Source organism: Schistosoma haematobium, chromosome 7 (genome assembly GCF_000699445.3).
Source record: "Schistosoma haematobium chromosome 7, whole genome shotgun sequence".
Lineage (NCBI taxonomy): Eukaryota > Metazoa > Platyhelminthes > Trematoda > Strigeidida > Schistosomatidae > Schistosoma > Schistosoma haematobium.
Window position 1 is genome coordinate 18363434 of NC_067202.1, and position 20630 is coordinate 18384063.

A 20630-nucleotide genomic window follows, 5' to 3' on the forward strand; every position below is an offset into this window, starting at 1 on the left:
CTTAGTATAGCGGTTGATGCATCTGATTTTACTATAGGAGCCGTTATGCAACAGAACATCTCCGGTAGTTGGCAACCCCTCGAGTTTTTCTCACGACGCCTTACTCCCACTGAGACGAGATATAGAGCTTTTGGTCGCGAACTGCTAGCAGCTTACTGCTCCACCAAACATTTTCGGCACGCAGTAGAAGGACGTCAATTTATCTTATTCACCGACTGTAAGCCCTTAACGTATGCTTTGCATAGCAAGTCTGACCGCTACTCACCACGAGAGTGCAGACATTTGGACTATATCTTCCAGTTCACGACAGACCTTCGTCACATCAAAGGCGAGTCGAACTGTGTTGCCGATGCTCTGTCACGTATCCAAGCGAATGCAGTTACCTTGCCGGTGCTCGATCTTCTTGCTAAGGCCGCCACCCAAGCAAACGATCCCTGTTGTACAAAAGCACCACAATCTACGTCGCTTCAATATCACGAAGTACCACTAGCCGCGACTTCAGGCACCATCTTATGCGATACTTCTACCGGTCTTCCTCGACCCATCGTACCCTCTGCTTACCGCCGTCTCGTATTCGATGCCCTACATATATTGTCTCATCCAGGTATCGCAGCTACATTACGCTTCATCTCTGCACGATACGTCTGGCCGTCCATGAATAAAGATGTTCGTATGTGGGCGAAGCAATGCTTACAATGTCAACGATCAAAAGTGCACAGGCACGTAGCCGCCCCCTTTGACACTTTCGCTACGCCTGATGCTCGCTTCGATCACGTTCACTTAGACATTGTAGGACCACTGCCACCATCGCATGGGTATGATCACATACTCACGTGCATCGACCGTTTTACAAGATGGTCCCAAGCTATTCCTGTTATGCTTCTTTATTGCTTGAATGCGATTACTGATGCGTCTTACTCGAACGAACGAAGGATCAATGATTCAGCGACTCGATAGCCTATTCTGGTCCGTTGTCCCCAACTCTGCTAACTCGATCAAGAAGTCTGGGTAAGGTGTAGAAGGTGTATTCTACAGACAACAGCAGATAACAAGTCAGGCAGGCAGATCAGATCAAGCATACAAGTCAAGCGTATTTATACAAATATTTACAATCGATATTGTCATGGAAGATTTTTGAACATTAATCAACAATTGACTGCTATTTGAACCTTTAATCGATAGTTCATCAATTGACCTATTTGTACATTTAATCGATAGTTCATCAATTGACCTATCTGCACATTTAATCGATAAGTAAATTACAAAATTTGAGTTTTGGGGATCTATCGTCCCCAACACTCCTCCCCTTTTTAGAAGATCCGGAGTTGTATCCGGATTTTAAGTTTTCCAGGTCCATCCTCCCCCACGAAACAGTGTTGGATCCTCATATGCCCACGTTATAATTAACTTGAATTTATTTAAGACATATTTATCGCACTGAACAGAGAATTGACTGAAAGTGACTAAGTCTTGAGGCTGAACAACACTTGATATGAGGTGTTCGAAGTTTAATTCTTCTGAAATATTGTAACCAAATTTATTTGGAATCTTATTTGTAGATAATCGATCATCAAGGTGATTAGCATCTATCAAAATTGTATTAAGTTTTTGATCATCATTTGATGCATCTGACATATTTTCTGGTAAAAGAGAATCTTGATAATAAGATTTGTCAAAAACATCTGTCGCAGACTGATGAGAACCATTTGAAACAGTTGTATTCAGTGTACTGCTCGATTTGTTTTCTGTTTCATGGGTGGTTATTGCGACAATTCTATGAGCATTTACCAGGGAGTGTGTTTGTGAGCTGGATAAGTCACCGTCTGCACATGCTGTTTTGGGGATAATGGAGTTTGAGTCCATTACCGGGCATGTTTCTGGAATGGAGAGGACTGGACCACTGGGCGAATCTTGAGTGACTGTTGTACCGTTTGAAATACGGTTTATCGGGGATTCATTGGGGCTGTAAACATTTTTCAGCTCTGTGTGCAGTTGAGAGATCAATCCATCCACTTCCGTTGCATCTCCAAAGCATGAGTGATTTAACAGCTGCGTGCGTAATTTGACTAAAAACTCCAACTGTCTTTCAAATAGCAGCTGTACTCGATCGGAAGGGAGAGTCATTTTTTTTTATTCAGCACCGGTAATGAAAATTACTGTTTGATTAATGACCAATGTTGCTGAAGGACACTGATGACAAATCTGGATGCTGAAGGCTGACTTTGGATTGTTCTTTTTTTTACCCCGTCGCCAATTGTTATGTCTCAAAGAGACAGCCGATTATATGACAGTGACTTATCACGTATATTACGGCGGAGACAGTTGCTCACCGCTTCGTAGCACGATGGATAGCTCTGTATGGTTGTCCCTCAACTGTCACGACTGACCGAGGACAACAATTCGAGTTCGCACTATTCTCCTCACTTACCCGGCTGCTTGGTACGGAACGCATACGCACTACCGCCTACCACCCAGCTTCAAATGGTTTAGTTGAAAGGTTTCACCGCCAACGTAAAAGTGCTCTTCGAGCACACGAAAACGACAATTGGTACGAAACCTTACCGCTCGTCCTCTTAGGCATCAGAACGAGCTTGAAGGCCGATATCCAATGTTCCGCCGCTGATCTTGTATACGGCACGACATTGCGTCTGCCTGGGGAATGCTTCACACCACGGAGCAGTAATGATTTCGGTAAATGAGACTACGTTCAACGTCTGTCTGCATTTGTGGGAACGCTGCCTCAGGCGTTATCTCAAATACAACATCGACAGGTCGCTCTCGAGAGAGAGTTATCTACCTGTTCACATGTTTTCATACGAGTAGATTCGGTACACAAAAATTTGCAACAATCGTATATCTATTCATGATTTATGCACATTATGATTCAAGTTGCTAAATGAATCTTCCTACTCATTTAATTCTTCGGATTTACACAATAGGTTTGATATTAAGAAGCATATATTGTAGCTGCATCGGACTTGAAAATAAAACAAGAAATGAAGATGTTACCATGACATACCTCTAAGTAACTGATGATTCAGAGCAGTATCATCAAACATTTACTAGTTACAATGATCATGCGGATCCTAACCAAGTAGTTTGAAACTATAAACATGGCTTAGACTAACAGTCCATTACTTAATGAATGCATGTCAAATTTTGATTTCGCTACCCCTAGCTTTAATTACACTTGCTCCAACGTCGTGCCTTGAGGCAAGTGGTTGTTGTGGATAAGTACAACATTTCCCAACTTTTACAATCAATGAATATCCATAAACTTATCAACCGATTAACTTTTTTCACTCAGTACAATTAATTAATAGTAGTAATAAAACAAATTGATGAGAAACAACAATAACAATGGTAAAATACTTACAGCATGTAATGTGAATATATCAACAAGATGAGATAGAAATATTTCACTAGACATGATAGATGCTTTATTCAATTGTTCTTGTCTAATATCTGGTTGATCATGCATTGGATGCATTAAAGTATTAATAGCATCTAAGACAGAATGTGTGACAGCATCATCACGTAGTTTTAATGCATTCACTACAAGTTGACCTAATGTTACACGCATTCTATATGAGTATAGAAAAATGAACAAAAGAAATGAATTAAAAATTATCAACATTATCATAATCGTTATATATTACATGTACGTAAATACAGTTAGTAACTGGATAGTTAAGGAGTACGACTTTCAACTACTAAGTCACACTAACTATTTTGGTTTGAGTAACCAGGTAGCATCATTAGTTCTTAAAATCGCTCAGTGGCTCATACCCAAGTATTTGGTGAATAAATTAAGTTTTCAAAATAAAAAAGGCAAAATCATACAATTCACAATGCTACTTTGAAGTCAGTCAGTCACAACGTATAACCGAATGCGTGTATACATTGTTGGAGATGTTAGATCCTCAGAACTCACTTGGTAAATGCCTTAATTTTGTAATTTTATTTAGAAAATTTGGATTTTTTTGTTTTCGCGCCAAAAGCTCTCTTTTCACCTTCATGTCGTATTTCCCACTTGGGAAAATCTCTAACGCTATTGATCCGTTGAGTATTTTAGTATGCTCTTTTTGCAACGCTTCCCAAGGACAGTTTTATGCTGTATATATACGTTTGATTTGTGTCTGATATTATTCACTCGTGCTTCTGGCTTTTTGCGGAATATACTTTCTCGTTCCAAGCTTTGATTTCTCACTCTAGTTAGCGGGGCTGGGACGCATCATAATATCTAGCTGATGGGTCTTCGGTCACAAGTCTTTGTTCCGTTCGCATACTAAGTGAACTCGTAATAGCTTCAAACCTAGCATACATCAAGCCTCTAGGTCACAAGTAGGTACTGCTGAAGGGCCCAATACTGAGATGAAACGGCTATTTTGCATTGTATGATTATTCAACGTTCGCTTCACTACAAGTCCAGTCCATGATTTAGACCACATACTAAACAATTACCAAAACATCCCCGAATAAATAAAACAGAAAATAAAAATAAATCAATAATTTAACACTTTTATTTCTTAACAACCAAAAACACATAAAACTAACCCCGGTAATTGAGTGAAAGCATTAAACCCCGCTTTTGATGCAACCAGTCGACGTAATGCATGAAATTGTGCTTCAATTAAAATTAATTCGTAATTAGGATTAGTGGTAGTAGTGGTATTATTATTAGTAGTAGTATTATTATCAGTAGTATAATGTAAAGATGATGATGATGATCGTCTAATAGATGTTAAAGGATTTGCATCAATTATACGTGTATCCTGTGTAAGAATACAAACCAATGCATCTTTGATTAGTTTCTCTTTATTTTCTGCAAAAACACCCTGAAAATAAGTTAGAATAGGATTTTAAAAAATAACAACAAAATTAGATAAAGAAAACTATAAATTTGAGATATAATCTATCAGATACCATATCTAGCATAGAGATACTAGTAAATAAAATTCAAACAAATATGTAATATTTCAGTACAGGGTTGTGGAGATTGTTGAGTTTTTATTGAGATCATGAACTGATCAATGCTAAGCCACCACTGAAAACCTGGAAGCATTAGATGGCTGGTTCATCCTAATATAGGACTCTTTAGCAGTGCACGTCTACGCATTTGCACAAGGCGGAAGGTCCTGGGTTAGTGTCCTGCGTGCAGGATCATGGGTGTGCAATGTTGAGGATTCTCATACTAGGACGAAGCGGGCGTCCTGTGATTCAAGGTTTTCAATGATTTTCTAACATTGTTCGATTCATGAACTCAATAAAAATGCACTATAGATAGTTGTTTCGTTCTAGTATGAGACAATTCAAAAAAAGAGCAACTAATGCTCATTATTGACTGAATTCCTTATAATGAAGTTCGGATGGGGAGTTGTGGTCGGCAGAGGTTAAGACATGTGAGTGGTAAAACAATCGTCGCTAATGACATTGAATGAACGTCATGTTAATTCGTGAACTCATTAAACCTAAAAAAATACATCGTCAGAGTGAGATTTGAGAGTTTTACATTCTATGGCTAACGAGGTTGTGAGTATTACTGAGGACCTTTATTATTATCATCGAAAGGCGTACCAAAATTACTTTGAACACGCACAGGTTCTCTACTGTAATACTACTGGTCAAGTCACAACTGTCATTCGAGTTAATCTCTTCAAGTGGGGTTAATCAGAACTGTCCACTTTACACATTTTTATTTAACATTGATATAAAATATATTTCTAGAGTTAACACTACTGAGAGGTTGTTCTCACAACAGGAGATCCACTTGTTGACTTGGAATACGCTGTGTTGGGGTGATCCAGAAAATTTCTCACAGAAGACAAGCAAGGATCAGGAAAACACTAAGAAGCATTTTATCCAATCAGCGTTCACTTGAAGTTTTAGCCAAAAACATCAAGGAAGTGAAACGTCACATATAGAGTTTTTGATTGGCTGATTACTATACTGCTGCTATGTTTAGTGGCATTTCAGAATCTTCGAGCAGCCCAAGGACATTTAAAATACTATAAAAACCCTATATTTTCTGTATTAAAATGAACCTTTGGAGTAAAGTGCTTCTCGCATATATTGCGCCTTTTCTCTCGTGTTCAGGTCGCTGTGTAGTTCTAGATTGGGGGTTACGAAAACAGCTTAAGAACCGAATATAGCGTTCAATTTGCAAGACTTATCACATAAATAATGCAGCTGTGGTTGGTGAAGTCGCTGACAAAATGTAGAGCATTCTGTCCACCTTAAGCAACAATGCGAGCATGTTTGGGATGTGATTCTCTCCCTCCAAATGTAAAATCTAGCTACAGTATTGATTGGTTTGCGTCAGCGTGTGGATTAATGATAGGGAATGTAGTAGTTGAGTGTGTCGATCTGTTCACTGATCTTGTGAGTCTCATCAATCCTGACGGTCTTATTTATTAATTTTTATTTATCTGAACACATAAATATTGGTACAAGAGAGCGCCAATATATATGCGCCACACAAAACAATGAGAATTCGAAGACAAAGAAAGAAAAAGTAAGGAGTGTGAAAAAAGAGAACAATAACGAAGAGGTTGGTGTAAGGTAGTGTAGTAATAATAATAGTAATAATGAGGTAACGGAAAGGTACAATCAGAAGAAATCTTTCAGTTAAGGGAGACACAACCACTTTTTTCATGAAAAAAGTAAAAGAAGGTTACAGCAGGATCGCCACTGGCTTCTATTCTGAGCCATATCTGATAACGTCTCTAGCTACTGTGTAGCACCATCTCTCAGACCCCAACCAGGGAGTCATGAAGGACCGACAGAAGCCAGTCCTTTGCAGCTTTCTTTCATGCCACGACACCATGTCATGCACTGACCACCTCTCCGCTTCTTCCAACCAGTCCCAGAGTCGGCAAATAATGCACGACGTGGAATTCTCTGGGACGACATTCGGAGAACATGTCCAAGCCACCGAAGTCGGTGTTTCAAGATGGTGACACCAATTGAATTATCATCTCTGTGCCCGAACACACGATGCCGAACCTCTGCATTACTGACATGGTGTTGCCACTGAATGTCAGCAATCCTTCAGAGACAGCGATGATCGAACACAGAGAGTCGTCTAACGTCCTCAACTCGGAGAGGCCAGGTTTCACAAGCATACAGTAGAACTGCTCTCACCGACGCGTTGTAGATCCGACCTTTTACAGCCAGACTGACATCACGAAGGCGCCGAATATGGCCCAGATTGGCATAAGCCACTCTGACTTTCACTATACGTGCATTGATCTCATCAATGACGTAACCATCAGCACTTATGCAGCTACCTAGATACACGAACTTCTCGACTAATTCTATCTGCTCACCATCCAGGGTGAGTACAGGATTGGAATCCTGCCAGTCTTGTAGAAGTACTTTGCACTTCGAAGGTGCAAAGCACATACCATACCTACGGACACTGATTGCCAACTGATTAAGTGCGGATTGCATGCCTTGGGCATTATCGCACAGTAAGACAATATCGTCCGCATACTCAAGGTCGAGAAGTCTTTCTCCAGACAACAGATCCACACCGCAATTACTTACATCCATCAGAGCTGTTTCCAGAATGTCATCGATGGCAAAGTTGAAGAGGAATGGTGAGATTAGGCAACCCTGCCTAACCCCACTACTCGAATGGAACAATGGAGAAAGGTGGTTGTATGCCCTCACGCTGCCTGAGGTGTTTGTATATAGGACCTTTAAGATGTTAATAAACTTCTCAGGCACACCCTTCTTCAATAGACAATCCCAGAGAACAGCCCTGTCCAACGAATCGAAGGCAGCCCTGATGTCAAGAAACACTACGATTGTTGGCCTTTGATAAGTATGGCGGTGTTCTAACATTTGGTGGAGAGTGAAGATATGATCAATACATCCTCGACCAGAACGAAACCCAGCCTGCTCCTCGCGAGTCAATCTTTCTCGGGTTTTGAACAACCTACGAAGTATGATGGAAGCCAATAGCTTGGACGCAATCGGAAGTAGACTTATTCCCCGATAGTTGTTACAGGAACGACGTGAACCCTTTTTAAAGATAGGGACAACTATCGACTCATTCCATGACGTTGGTACACTCTCTAGTTCCCAAACCCTTGTAAACAACGTCGTCAATTCCTTAGTCAAAAAGTCACCACCATCTTTAAAAAGAGCTGGAGGTGAGTCATTTGGGCCAGGTGATTTGTAACGCTTCAAGAGTTGGAGTTCCTTGCGGACTTCCTCCTCGTTCGGTGGATCAGTCGTCATCGGCCATGGAGGGCATGACAGTCTGACCGATGTTGCCGGAGCAGCAGGCCAGTTGAACTGCCCTTCGAAAAATTCTGCCCATCGTCCAAGACGTCGATGGCAGCGACATCCGCTTTATTGCCCCTAAATGCCCTGGTACGGCCGAGAGTGGGGAGAGTCCGCTCTCCCTCTCGAAATACTCTCACACGGCCACGCGTATACAGCCTCTGCCAGGGAATTCCTACTCATTGCCTTCTCGCACCACGGGTATTGTTTACGAAAATGACAGGATGAAAAGCGAATGTCCGGCGCTTTAACCGGATTCCAAATCAATGATGCACATGGGCTCCAGTATCCTGCGGGAACAAATGGCGTATGAACCAATCGTTGGTCACCGGCTACGATAGGACTGCATCTCCTTACGATGCTCCACTGCCTTGTGGGTTAGACCTTCAGGTCAAAAGCTCGGGGTGTGGCCCCCTAAGATAACCACCTGCTTCGGTCTGGGCACCCGGGCAGTATCACAGCCCACACGCAAATAATGAACTCTCTATATCCGGACGGTCTAGTGTCTGATGAAATATCGATCCGGACTCAGAAAGTATGGCAAACCACCACCTACTTCGACGTTCGATTTTGTCTAGTGGTAAGAGTATGGTAGAAGAAAACTGGAGAAGGAGGCCAAAACAAAATACGACACCAGTCCATAAAGTCCCTGACAAACGAACTGAGTCATGTTATCAAATATAAACTATCTTGTTGTAGTTCACATGATTATCGTAACCAATGTTTAGAGAGGTTGAATGGTGTGCGTTGAAATCGTTTGTAATGGTGTGAGTGTATCAGTTCTCTGTCGTCCCCAATTTTTGAAACACTGAATTCCTCATCATTCCTTTCATTTGACTAATTAATATTTTCGTGAATCGTATGTTAGTGTTACCACTCATGCTGTTACTATCTAAAATATTGTGTTGTTTTGTCTGACATTTTTATCTCGCTGTGTTAATGGTGTATTTCAACTTGAACTGATGTATACACGTTTTCGGTTATACGTTATGACTGACTGACTGCTTACTATGTCTTATTAGTAGTCAAATAGAGGTCCATTGAGGATGGATATCATCTACAAATTAAACTGATCTCCACAAACCCCACAAAAGTAATTTGCTTGAACTCTTCCTCTGTTATAGCATTCACTGATAACGAGTTAGAAGTAGTCGTACTCTGTCGAACAAATGTGAATGTTATCATCAGGAGTCAGTTTAATGTTACAACTATTAAACTGACTGATAACATTACTGACATGGTTGAATAGGCAGAATCTATAATCCACTCATGTAGTGAATTATTGAAAATCACCTAACCGCTTAGTTACGAATTCTCTTATGATTGCAAATATATCGTACCGACGAAGAAATCTACATCTAGGGCTTTATGTTGATCGCTTGAACTACGTAAGCTGACGAGTATGTCTCCTCTGTCGTTAAATCCAATGAACTAAAATACTGAAAAAAATATGAAGATGGATAAATACTACAAAAAAATATGCATGTTAACCAAACATTTCCTCTTACGTCTTGAGTAACGGCATGTAATAAACCACTGTAGGCAATGTTAGCATTGAAACGTTGTACTACTTCCCAAAATGAAACACCCTCTATAAAAAGCCAAACGAAAAAAAAACTAGCATAAATCACTGGAAGATAATCAAGAGGGATTTTACTTAGTTAGGAAAGTTTATCTTTATCCTATGAATTATGTTATAAAAGAAAACACTAAATGTTTCAGTACGGGTGAGCATTTATTGCCTGATCCAAAGGAGTCCTATTCACAGTCTTCATGTTCCCTAAAATGCTTCCAATAAGAATGATAAAACGAAAGTGATCGTTCGGTGCCTAGATGGCGTTGGTGGGTAGTAAGTAGTAGGGATTTAGAAAATTCTGATTCTAAATCAACAGTGTACATGAGCTTTAAGTTCTAGAAAGAATAAATGTCTCAAAAACTTACTCTGATCGTCGGTTACAGGAGAATTACCTCAGTGAACCTTGCCTCACTGTTTTATGGACTAGACTAAGTCAAAGGGTTAGGGATGATTTATTGTGCTTAGGTTTTGTCCCAGACCATCTACATTTGATTATGAATACTATTGAAGAAAACGAAGAACATGGACTACTAAGCCCAACACTTATATAAACAATAAGTGACTCAGATGTAATAGCTAATTACCATGCAAAAATTTACTATACTACGATAATAGGACTGGATAAGATGATCGAGTTCATAATACCGCTAGATTGGCGACTTGAACAATCCTGTATACATAGACTAGATCTAGTTATAACATATAACAGATTCACTAACAAGAATAGAGAACCACAGTAAAGCTAAACAACACTTGATTTCATACAATTAGAATCAGTCACTTTCAGTGAGTTCGGAGTAGAAATCAACAAAACGAAAAGAAATAACATATTTAATAGTCGATAATTTGAGTACCTTTTTGTGCTTACTCAGTGAACAATCATTTACTTTCATTACCATAAACAGGATGGCTAAATGTAGCAGATAGAAAACTCTCATAATTGTAAGTATGCTTTGTGGACAAGTACGAACTACCGTGAAACTTAGACAGGGTTTCCTATCGACTGATTCCAATCACTTAATATCAATATATATCATAGGCTATGTCAAATTACCTGGATCATTGATTAAATCACAACTAGATAGACAGAAATTTGATCAACATTAAAAAAGAATTAGATAAACATAACGTTAGTCAATATTCATCAGTGATCAATTAATTGTTGACATATAATTTGTACTAGTATATGCAAGCATACATATAGATATATCATGTACCTGGACGTTGACGTAAAAATCTTAAATGTACTGATTCAACTTCTTCAGTTGCTGAATTCATTAATGGAATAAAACGTAAACTTCGATCAGAGAATGAACTGGACACATAAACATCACGATTACCACTGGCACGTACACCGTCTAACAATGATGCTAACAGAGCATCTCTAACGCGCGCACACACACACACACAAAATAAGGGGGATTTAGAAGTAGAAGAGAAAGATAAACAATTAATCATTTAAACATAAAATAACATTTAAATTAGTCTATTTAGCAATATTTGAAGTAAAAGAACCCCTAAATGCCCTAGTAAGGTCGAGAAAGGGGAGAGTTCACTCTCCCTCTCCAAATGCTCTCATGGCCAGGCATATACAACCAATATCAGGGAAGTCCTATTCGCTACCTTCTCGAGGTAGGGGTGCTGTTTACAAAATTGAGAGAACGAAAGGCGAATGTCCTATAGTTATCCGGGTTGGTGGACACCAAGAGTCCACCTAGGGGAGTTGGAAAACCTTGATTCTAAAACCTATGGTAAATATAGGATCCAGGATCCTGAGGGAACAAATGGCGTATGAACCTACTGTTGGTTACTAGCTAACATGGGACTGCATCCACTGCCATGTGGATTAGACACGGGAGTGATCCCCTAAGAAAACCATCTACTTCGGTTTGCGCACCTACCTGGGCAATATCACAACCCTCACACAAATTAGTGATAACCACTATTGGCCTCATTGTTCCTGTGTGGCGTATATGCATTTGGTGCCCCCTTGTACCAATGTTTATGTGTCCAAATAAATAAATAGTAAATAGCGAAATTAACCACATACTTTCCAGGTATTGATGTTTACATAAGTGAATTTATTCAATTTCTACATTATTACTAATTATAAATTGATTATATATTATTATATAATGACGAGAAGTGAAATGTAAGACCCATGTTTCGTTTTGTTCAAAACTCATTAGGCGAGATCTTACCTACATTCCAGTATTGATGTTTACATTGAAATTCGAACTCAATAACTATCACTTTAAACATCGATGCATTATCCACTAAACTACTAAGTTCAAATAGTCATTAACTTATTCAAAAGGTAAGAATTCATTTGTGAGTGGTATGAAGTTTCTCATAATCAGTGTTAAGAACTTCAATTGATATATTTTTAAAAAATTTTTTTGAATGAACATGTGAAGATAAAACTGATTACCTTAAAATTGGATAAAGAATACGTGTCCGAGAACTTATAGCGCATTCCAAACGAAATTGTACATGCATTTTCTGGTTGATCCACTACTAGGCTACATTGTTAATTTATTAATCACTACGTAATGCACACTGTAATATATTTCTAGTTCATGATAAATTCAAGTTCAAAGCTTCCTTTATCTACTTCATTTTCACATATATCTACATAGTACTTATTACTCTAACGTTTATAGAAACAATCAAATGTCAAACAGGAATAAATAAACTTGAAATTGGTAAATGAATTTCACATGTATTCATCTTTTCAATTATTGATAACTAGATGATGAATGGGGTGAAAATCTCTTTTATGAAATAAAATTGCATTCGTTGAATTGTTCAGTAGGATTAAATGTAAGTACCTGGTCAGTATTGTAACAGAAATAATAATAATAATAAAATGCCATGGTACAATTTACCTGTTAGTGGAAAAATATGTAGCAATTTGTCCACGAACATATTCAATAGAAAATCTTTGTGGTTGAAAACGATCACGAACAAGTAAATGTATCTATATGAAAAACAATAATAAATTATACACAGTTAGTGTAGTCAAAGTTTTAAAATATAAACATAAGCTTACTTAGTGACTAATTTTAAGATAAGTTATAGAGATTCTACTTTTTTAAAAATTGTTGGGAACGTTAGATCCTCAGAACTCACTTGGAAAAAGACCTAGATTTGTAATTTTATTTAGAAAATTTGAATTTCTTTGTTTTCGCGTCAAAAGCTCTCTTTTCACCTTCATATCGCATTACCCAGTTGGGAGAATCTTAAACGTTATTTGTCCGTTATCTTTTAGTATGCTATTTTGTAACCCATCCCAAGGACGGTTCTGGGCTGTATATATACATTTTGATTTGTATCTGTTGTTATCGCTCGTGCTTCTGGTTTTTTGCAGAATATACTTCCCCGTTCGGACTTCGACTTCTCTCTCTAGGTAGCGGGGCTGGGACACAATAGAATAGCTAGTTTATTAGTCTTTGGTCATAAGTCTTTGTTCAGTTCGCAGACTAAGTGAACTCGTAATCGCTTCAAACCTAGCAAAAATGTAACTAATGGAGTTCCCAACGATGTTGTGAGACATTGAAAGATGATGATCACGCTATATCACGAATCATTTAGACTTAAGAAAGGAAGATTATCGAATGTAAATTTATCGGTTTAAAAATAATTTATTCACTACAAAAGCTGATTGTAATGGATGTTGCTAGATTTCAAGTGATACAATAAATGGACAATATCGAAGCAGTCAGTCACAAATTAGGATAAAACAACTGTCTAATTCTTCTTGAGTTGAAAATGGTTATATCCAAAAGGAGTTAGTCTATTTTTAATGGATTTATCTTCTCTGAACTGGATGGTTTGGTCATGGAGATTTCATCGTTCTTCTGAACGACATCATCAGCATAAACTTCGGGTAGAAATGAAGTGTTCGAGTTAGTTTGTGAAAAAAAGTTATCTCATAATTACATTAATATAATCAATTAGCCCATCAAACAACAAAATACAACAAGTCACTGAGTTTTATCTTATTAAGTACAAGTCAACTGTTTCTATCACAGCCTTCTAACAGTCTATTGTATATTTGAGCAATCAATCAGAAACACTATAACATCTAATACAAACGTAGGTTATTCCAAAATTCCACTCTTCGTATTCATACAGCGATGAAGGAAGTTAACAAGGTGAGAATAAAAATATGCAAAGCAGGAATAATCTTGTTTAAAAGAAATGAATCTAATAGAAAAATGAAACACTTGGAATGAAAGTTCAATAATTAAAGAACTTACTTCACATAATGGATGAGCAGAAACTGGACGATAACTAGTTGGATCTCTTTCTAATAACAATGATTCAGTTAGACACATCAAACGGGAAACTGTTTTCATTTGATTTGTAGCACCATAACGATTAGATAATTTTTGTACAGTGAATTCAGCTTGAGAAATTAAATGATCTTGACTGTACAAAGAATAGAAAATGAGTAATAAAGAATTTAACAAAACAATATTAAATAGTGAATGAGAAAAACTTGTTTAAAATACCACATTGAAGCATTACATGACATATTTGGAAGTTACTTACTTACTTACGCCTGTTACTCCCAACCGAGCATAGGCTGCTGACAACTATTCTCCAACTCACTCTGTCCTGGGCCTTTTCTAATTCCATCCAATGCTTGTTCATTTTTCTCATGTCTATTTCCATTTCTCGGCGTAATGTGTTCTTTGGTCTTCCTCTTTTCCTTTGACCTTGTGGATTTCATGTGAGTGCTTGCCTTGTGATACAGTTGGGTGCTTTCTTCAATGAGCGTCCTATCCACTTCCAGTGCTTCTTCCTGATCTCTTCCTCCGCTGGGATCTGGTTTGTTCTCTTCCACAGTACGTTGTTGCTAATAGTGTCCGGCCAACGGATCCGAAGTATTTTGCGTAGACAACTGTTAATAAACACCTGTATCTTCTGGATGATGGCTTTCGTAGTTGTCCAGGTTTCCGCTTCATATAGTAGAACTGTCTTCACATTTTTATTGAAAATTCTGACTTTGGTGTTGGTTGACAGACAGTTGTTTTAAGTTCCAGATGTTCTTCAATTATAGATATGCTATTCTTGCTTTGCCGATCCGCGCCTTCACATCCGCATCAGATCAATGATGCTGCCTAGGTATGTAAAGGTTTTCACATCTTCCAAATCTTCTCCGTCAAGTGTGATTCGATAAGTGCATGTTGCGTTGTATCGAAGAATATTGCTTTTCCCTTTGTGTATGTTGAGACCTACTGCTGCTAAGGTTGCTGCTACACCGGCCGACTTGGTCGATAGGATCCGATCTGCACTAAGAAGGACCTGACATACATGACACTTATCATCGCCCAGTGATTAAACAAGTGTCAACAAACGTTTCCTAATCACCTTTGGTTTTCTCACGCAATCATCTAGTTAGATACCCATACAAGAAGAGCATATATAAGTAGCAGACTAGGCGGACCGTGCCACATAACAGAAAACACATTTTAAAAACATGCAATGAAAAGGAACAAATAGTTTTATTATTAATACACCTACTTGACTTTCCCCAGTCTATATTCTGTGCAGTAATCACGTGTCAATGGACTCGACGGTTGACTAAATGATACAGAGAGATTGGAGTGGGCAGATTTGTTAACCTCTTTGATTAAATTATCCGGTTCACGTGTAAGGAATATATGCTATGATGAAAAGATGAGTGAAACTATTACCAATGAAGAATGCTGATGAAAATAAAGTACTGAGTTTATCAAGTGTTTTGATGGATTATTAATTCGATCACTTAGTTTCCAACGTATAGATCGTAGGTTGGAACCTGTTATCTTTTAATTTGGTTTAGGAAATCGGACAGTGTCACTATGACCCCTTACATAAACAGAATGACTCAAAGTTGGGTTCACACACTCGTTTTTAATCTAAGAACAGTACTATAATGACAATAATAATATTGAATCTGAAATAGGTAGGAATCGAAATAAGGAACAGTGTATGAACTGCTTTAACTTATATCTTGACAAGTGAAGGGGTCGTCGATAACTCTTGATTACTTTGAAGAAGAATTATTTCACAGTGTTATGTACGCAAACTTAAAAGTGTAAACAATGTTTTTGATTATGACAATGAATGATGTTCATTTGGATTTCATGATTCCTTTTTTTGTTACGGATACTGTCAGTTGATGAATATCAGAGTCTATTAAACCAAAGTAATAAGCTTCCTAACTGTTGGTTCGTGTACCCAGTTTGGAGTCATACATTATATGTATGGGTTTAGCTTTCGGAGCAGCGCGATATCCGTCTGCTGACCAAAGAGTAAGTATACTGTGCAGCAGCTCGTTCTGTATTATTCTGTTGTTGTGCAATATGATCTATAATCGCATTAGGGATATGTATGCTGCAGGTTTGTGATATTGAGTGTCTTCCGAGCATCGCTGGAGCAAATGAGTGGCTAATAATCAGGTTAGGTATATATATAGGTACCCAGTAAAAATGGCTACTCGAAATACAAAGATTTTAGTTAAGTTAAATCAGGCTTTGTTTAACAGATCCACCAAAGAGTAAGTCAGTTATTGTCAACAGAGAACCAGGTTCAAATTCTCACATGCCAACACCAGTAAAGTAGAGGAGAATCGACAAACTGATGGTCGAAAGTTTAAGAGCTCACTGTAAGAACCAAAGTTCATGAGATAGATTGTTTTTAGGAAGATGGATGAGCACTCCCAAAGAGTCTCATACTAGAATAAAACAGTTGTTTAGTGCTTCCTAGTCTTTAGTAGTTGTCTGACTAAGCCTAGCCCGTGATGCAAACGAAAAAAAAAAATGAAATGTGTAATAAATAAAGATTGACTTACAATATGTCCAAACCCACCGTGAATAATTGCTACTCCATTCGAAGTATCATTTATCTGTGATAAGCAGTATAAATAAGTAAACAAATGATTTTAATTTAATAACGCACTCTAATTAATAAAATGTTGTTTTAAAAAACAGGAAATATGCTTTGATTGGGCTAATACAAAAATTGTAAGCTACTTTTATCGTTGAACGGATTAAATGAACCAAATCACTGACAGATATACAAATAATGTAGGGGAATTTGTGAAGGTAGCAGAATTTTCACAGTTTAAATCACGAACTGATCTTATCTAGACCACCATTAAAAACCTGTAAGCACTGGGTGGCCGTTTCGTCCTAGTATGAGACTCCTCAGCAGTGCGCATCCATGATCTTGCATCAGACATCGAAGGTCCTGGGCTCGATTCCCACGTGCGGGATCGCGGTTGAGCACTGCTAAGGAGGTCCATACTAAGAAGAAACGGTCGTCCAGTGATTACAGGTTTTTAATGGTGGTTTAGTTAAGATCAGTCCATGATTTGAACTGGAAGACGTACAAGTAATGGAAGCCACAAAATTAACTACTTCCAAATCATGAGACCTTTTTACACCGGTTTTTTAAAAATACTATCAGGTCAAGATATGAACATGATCGACTTACATGACTGTCTTATTATATATTTATCTAAACACAAACACTGGTACTAAACACCAAAATTCGCTTTTTGTTCTCTCAATTTCGTGAATAACACCATCGCCATGAGAAGGCAGTGAGTAAAACTCAGTCTGGTTCATCTTGAGCAGATAAGACTGTAAGTGAAGCGGTAGTTTAGTAGGTGAAGTTTTCAATTTCCATTCACTGGTTTCCAGGTTTGATCTTCACTCTATCTACTTTGAAGATTAATGCAAGAACAATGCATTTGGGTTACATAACGGTGCTATATTTCATTTATTCTATGAATCCATATCACTTTTCTTATCTTACTCACACGAACACAACACTAGCAAGTAATGCTTGATATGAAAGTTTCTGGGATAAAATATGCTAAATATGTTCAAAGACACATTTAATCATGATATCAACTATACCCAAAAGAGACATTTCCAAATCTTATTATTATTTACTGTTGTCAAACTGTATGGAAACAGCTAGTCGGAGAAAATAATCACCAAACATTAAAAGTTGTCAAAAATCACTAGATCAAATATAACAAACACAAAAAGTACTCTGAGCATAATAGTGTTTCATACAAGACCTTATATTAGCCAAACTCACAACGTGAAGGCTTCAAATAAGATTATTCAAATAGGATTTTTATATATCTAGATTGAAAGTGTATATCACATTACCACTCGGATTTCTACAGATATATGAACATTTCAACTATTTCTAATGACTTACAATACACAAACACACACAGAGAGAGACACAAAAAGAGTAATTAATGATAACTTACTTTACTAATGCATTCAATATCTTTAAAATCATAAGTTTTCCATAATTCACCAGTACGTGGATTACGTACATCAATTGAAATTGGACCAATATCCAAGATTACATCATATGTTGATTCTGACCAACTAACTTTAGTAGCATGTATTCGCTTTCAATAAAAGAATAATTTAAAATAACTGTTGTTAAATGGGAAATATAACACTTCAGTTACTGTTTTATAATCACTAATAGAAAGTGGAATAAATGACTATATTGACTAGTTTATATGAATTGAATGAGAAGGAGTAATATGTATGTATATATGTAACTCATTCTAAGATATTTTAATGCAACTTGCTATATTGATTAGAAATAGTATATTCGAACGACTGATAAAGGAATGATAACTTCCAAGACTCATTTTATGGACTACTGTTTATATATATATATATATATTCTGGCTTTTGATCGACACATTAACTACTGTTGTATGATTTACTATTCTTAATCTGTTGCCAGTTTGTTATTCACAGTGTTCCCTACTCACACCCAGTTTTGGCACATTCATTTATAACTATGATTTTTTATTTTATGGTATGTGATGTGGTTTGATATGCCTGTATATAAACTGTCTTCTTGAAATATAATATGATAGAATGCAAGCTGGTTAATGAGTGTAAAACTCAGACGGGTAAGGCATAGAGAGAAAGCTATCAAGTTGTAGATCAGTAGAAACTTAATAACTGACTCAAGGTTACTAGTGCTAATTGGAGGTGTAATTGGTTTAATTCAGAGATAATAAGTTAGATAAAACGGTAGTCTGACTGGTGGTTTCATCACATGATATAAGTCAGCAGCTATAAGTCACAATAAGAAAGATTACAATGAATGCAATAACATGATGATTATATCAAATCATCCATTTGGTTGTGTACATGAATTTGAAAGTTAAATGCTTAAAAATTTCAAGTAATTCAACTTGAAACTGAATATAAATGAAATTTATCTTTCCCTACAACACAATGATTTCCTTTTTATTTGTATTTTAACTTGTTGTTTTTTTCTTCTACCGTCACTTAAATCCTCACTCCCGTCCCCGTCTCACTATTCTACATGGAAAACAATCTTTAACTATCAGCCAGTCAGTCAGCTACAACGTAGGACCAGGCACATATATGCATCAGTCCAACTTGCCATACCTCATTATCACAAGATAAACAACAAATCTATAGAAGCAGTTACTTCAATGGTAGTAACATATAAAAGAAAGATTGTATTTAAGGATATATATATCGTACAGGAAGAAAGAATTAGTTGGTAGAAAGAAAGGTAGAAAGTAATTTTAATTTCATAGTTTAAGGGAAGACAAAGAGTGTATACACCTACACCATTGTAGTCGATTCTCAGACATGTCACACAGAGTCTCCAATCATTGATTAGAATAGTCACGTGGACCCCAACCAAGAAGTCCGCGTCCACCAATATGGCTCAGACTATAAGTTAGTGACTTCAAGCACTGATGCCACGTTTTGGATTGGCCACCCCTAACTTTCTTCCAACCATTCCCAACACTAGTCAGCATTGCGCGTCTTGGTAATCGGTGTTCAGGCATACGTAACACGTGGCCCAACCATCTCAGTCGATGAAGATTCATAACCTCATCAACTGATTTACCATCATTTCCTAATACCCTGCGTCTGACCTCACTATTACTTACCCGGTGATCCCAGCAGACGCTGGCAATGTTTCTAAGACATCTGTCATCAAATACTAGTAGCTTACGAGTATCGTCTACTTTTAAAGGCTACGTTTGGCAGTCTTAAAGTAGAACAGAACGAACGGCCGAGTAGTATACTCGTCTTTTTATTGATAGACGGATATCTTGCCTTCGCCACAGGTGTCGTAAGTTGGCAAAAGCCAAACGAGCTTTTCGAATCCGTGCTGAGATTTCGTCCGATATCAACCCATTAGGGCTGATCAGACTTCCAAGATAAGTGAAGTTGTCAACGCGTTCGACTGCTTCACTCACTGTCCTTAGTTCAGGCGTTGACGCAGGTCATTTCTGAAGCACTGTCTTGTATTTAGAGGGAGAGAAGAGCGTAAGAACTCTGTAATTTATGCATTGAATAACAAAAATTAATTGTCCCCTACTTGAGTTCTTATTCGTAAGAAAACTATAGGATATAATTAAGATGATGATTAACAAGAAATTGATTAATTTACTCAAAATATACACATTTAGGGTTAATACTGAATAATGACTTTCAAAAAAATTAGCGCTTAACTAGCTGTCAACGTGAAATTCAGTTTCATAATAATGTAGACAGGTATTTCAGTCAGTCAGTCAGTAACAACGTAGAACTTCGTACGTACGTATGTACATCAGTTCGAGTTGCCATACCATATTAGCACAGACATGCAGTTGTCGATACAAATCCCATACTGGTAGAGGTAGTAAGAGTATAAGCAGTAATCGGAAAGATTAGGGTTTGAAGATATT

At 37.6% G+C, this 20630-nt stretch overlaps 1 protein-coding gene across 1 annotated transcript in view; it reads right to left on the reverse strand.

Annotated features, from left to right (window-relative positions):
* The window catches only part of DNAJC13 (DnaJ sub C member 13), a 115436-nt gene that overhangs the window by 84777 nt on the left and 10029 nt on the right, over positions 1 to 20630 (reverse strand). The window contains exons 6-14 of the mRNA XM_051208428.1: positions 18153 to 18299; positions 16713 to 16766; positions 15401 to 15543; positions 14131 to 14302; positions 12757 to 12848; positions 11086 to 11252; positions 9801 to 9883; positions 4558 to 4838; positions 3377 to 3584 (exon numbers count right to left, since the gene is read on the reverse strand). Coding sequence (XP_051064596.1) covers positions 3377 to 3584; positions 4558 to 4838; positions 9801 to 9883; positions 11086 to 11252; positions 12757 to 12848; positions 14131 to 14302; positions 15401 to 15543; positions 16713 to 16766; positions 18153 to 18299 — 1347 coding nt within the window. The remainder of the gene's footprint in view (positions 1 to 3376; positions 3585 to 4557; positions 4839 to 9800; positions 9884 to 11085; positions 11253 to 12756; positions 12849 to 14130; positions 14303 to 15400; positions 15544 to 16712; positions 16767 to 18152; positions 18300 to 20630) is intronic.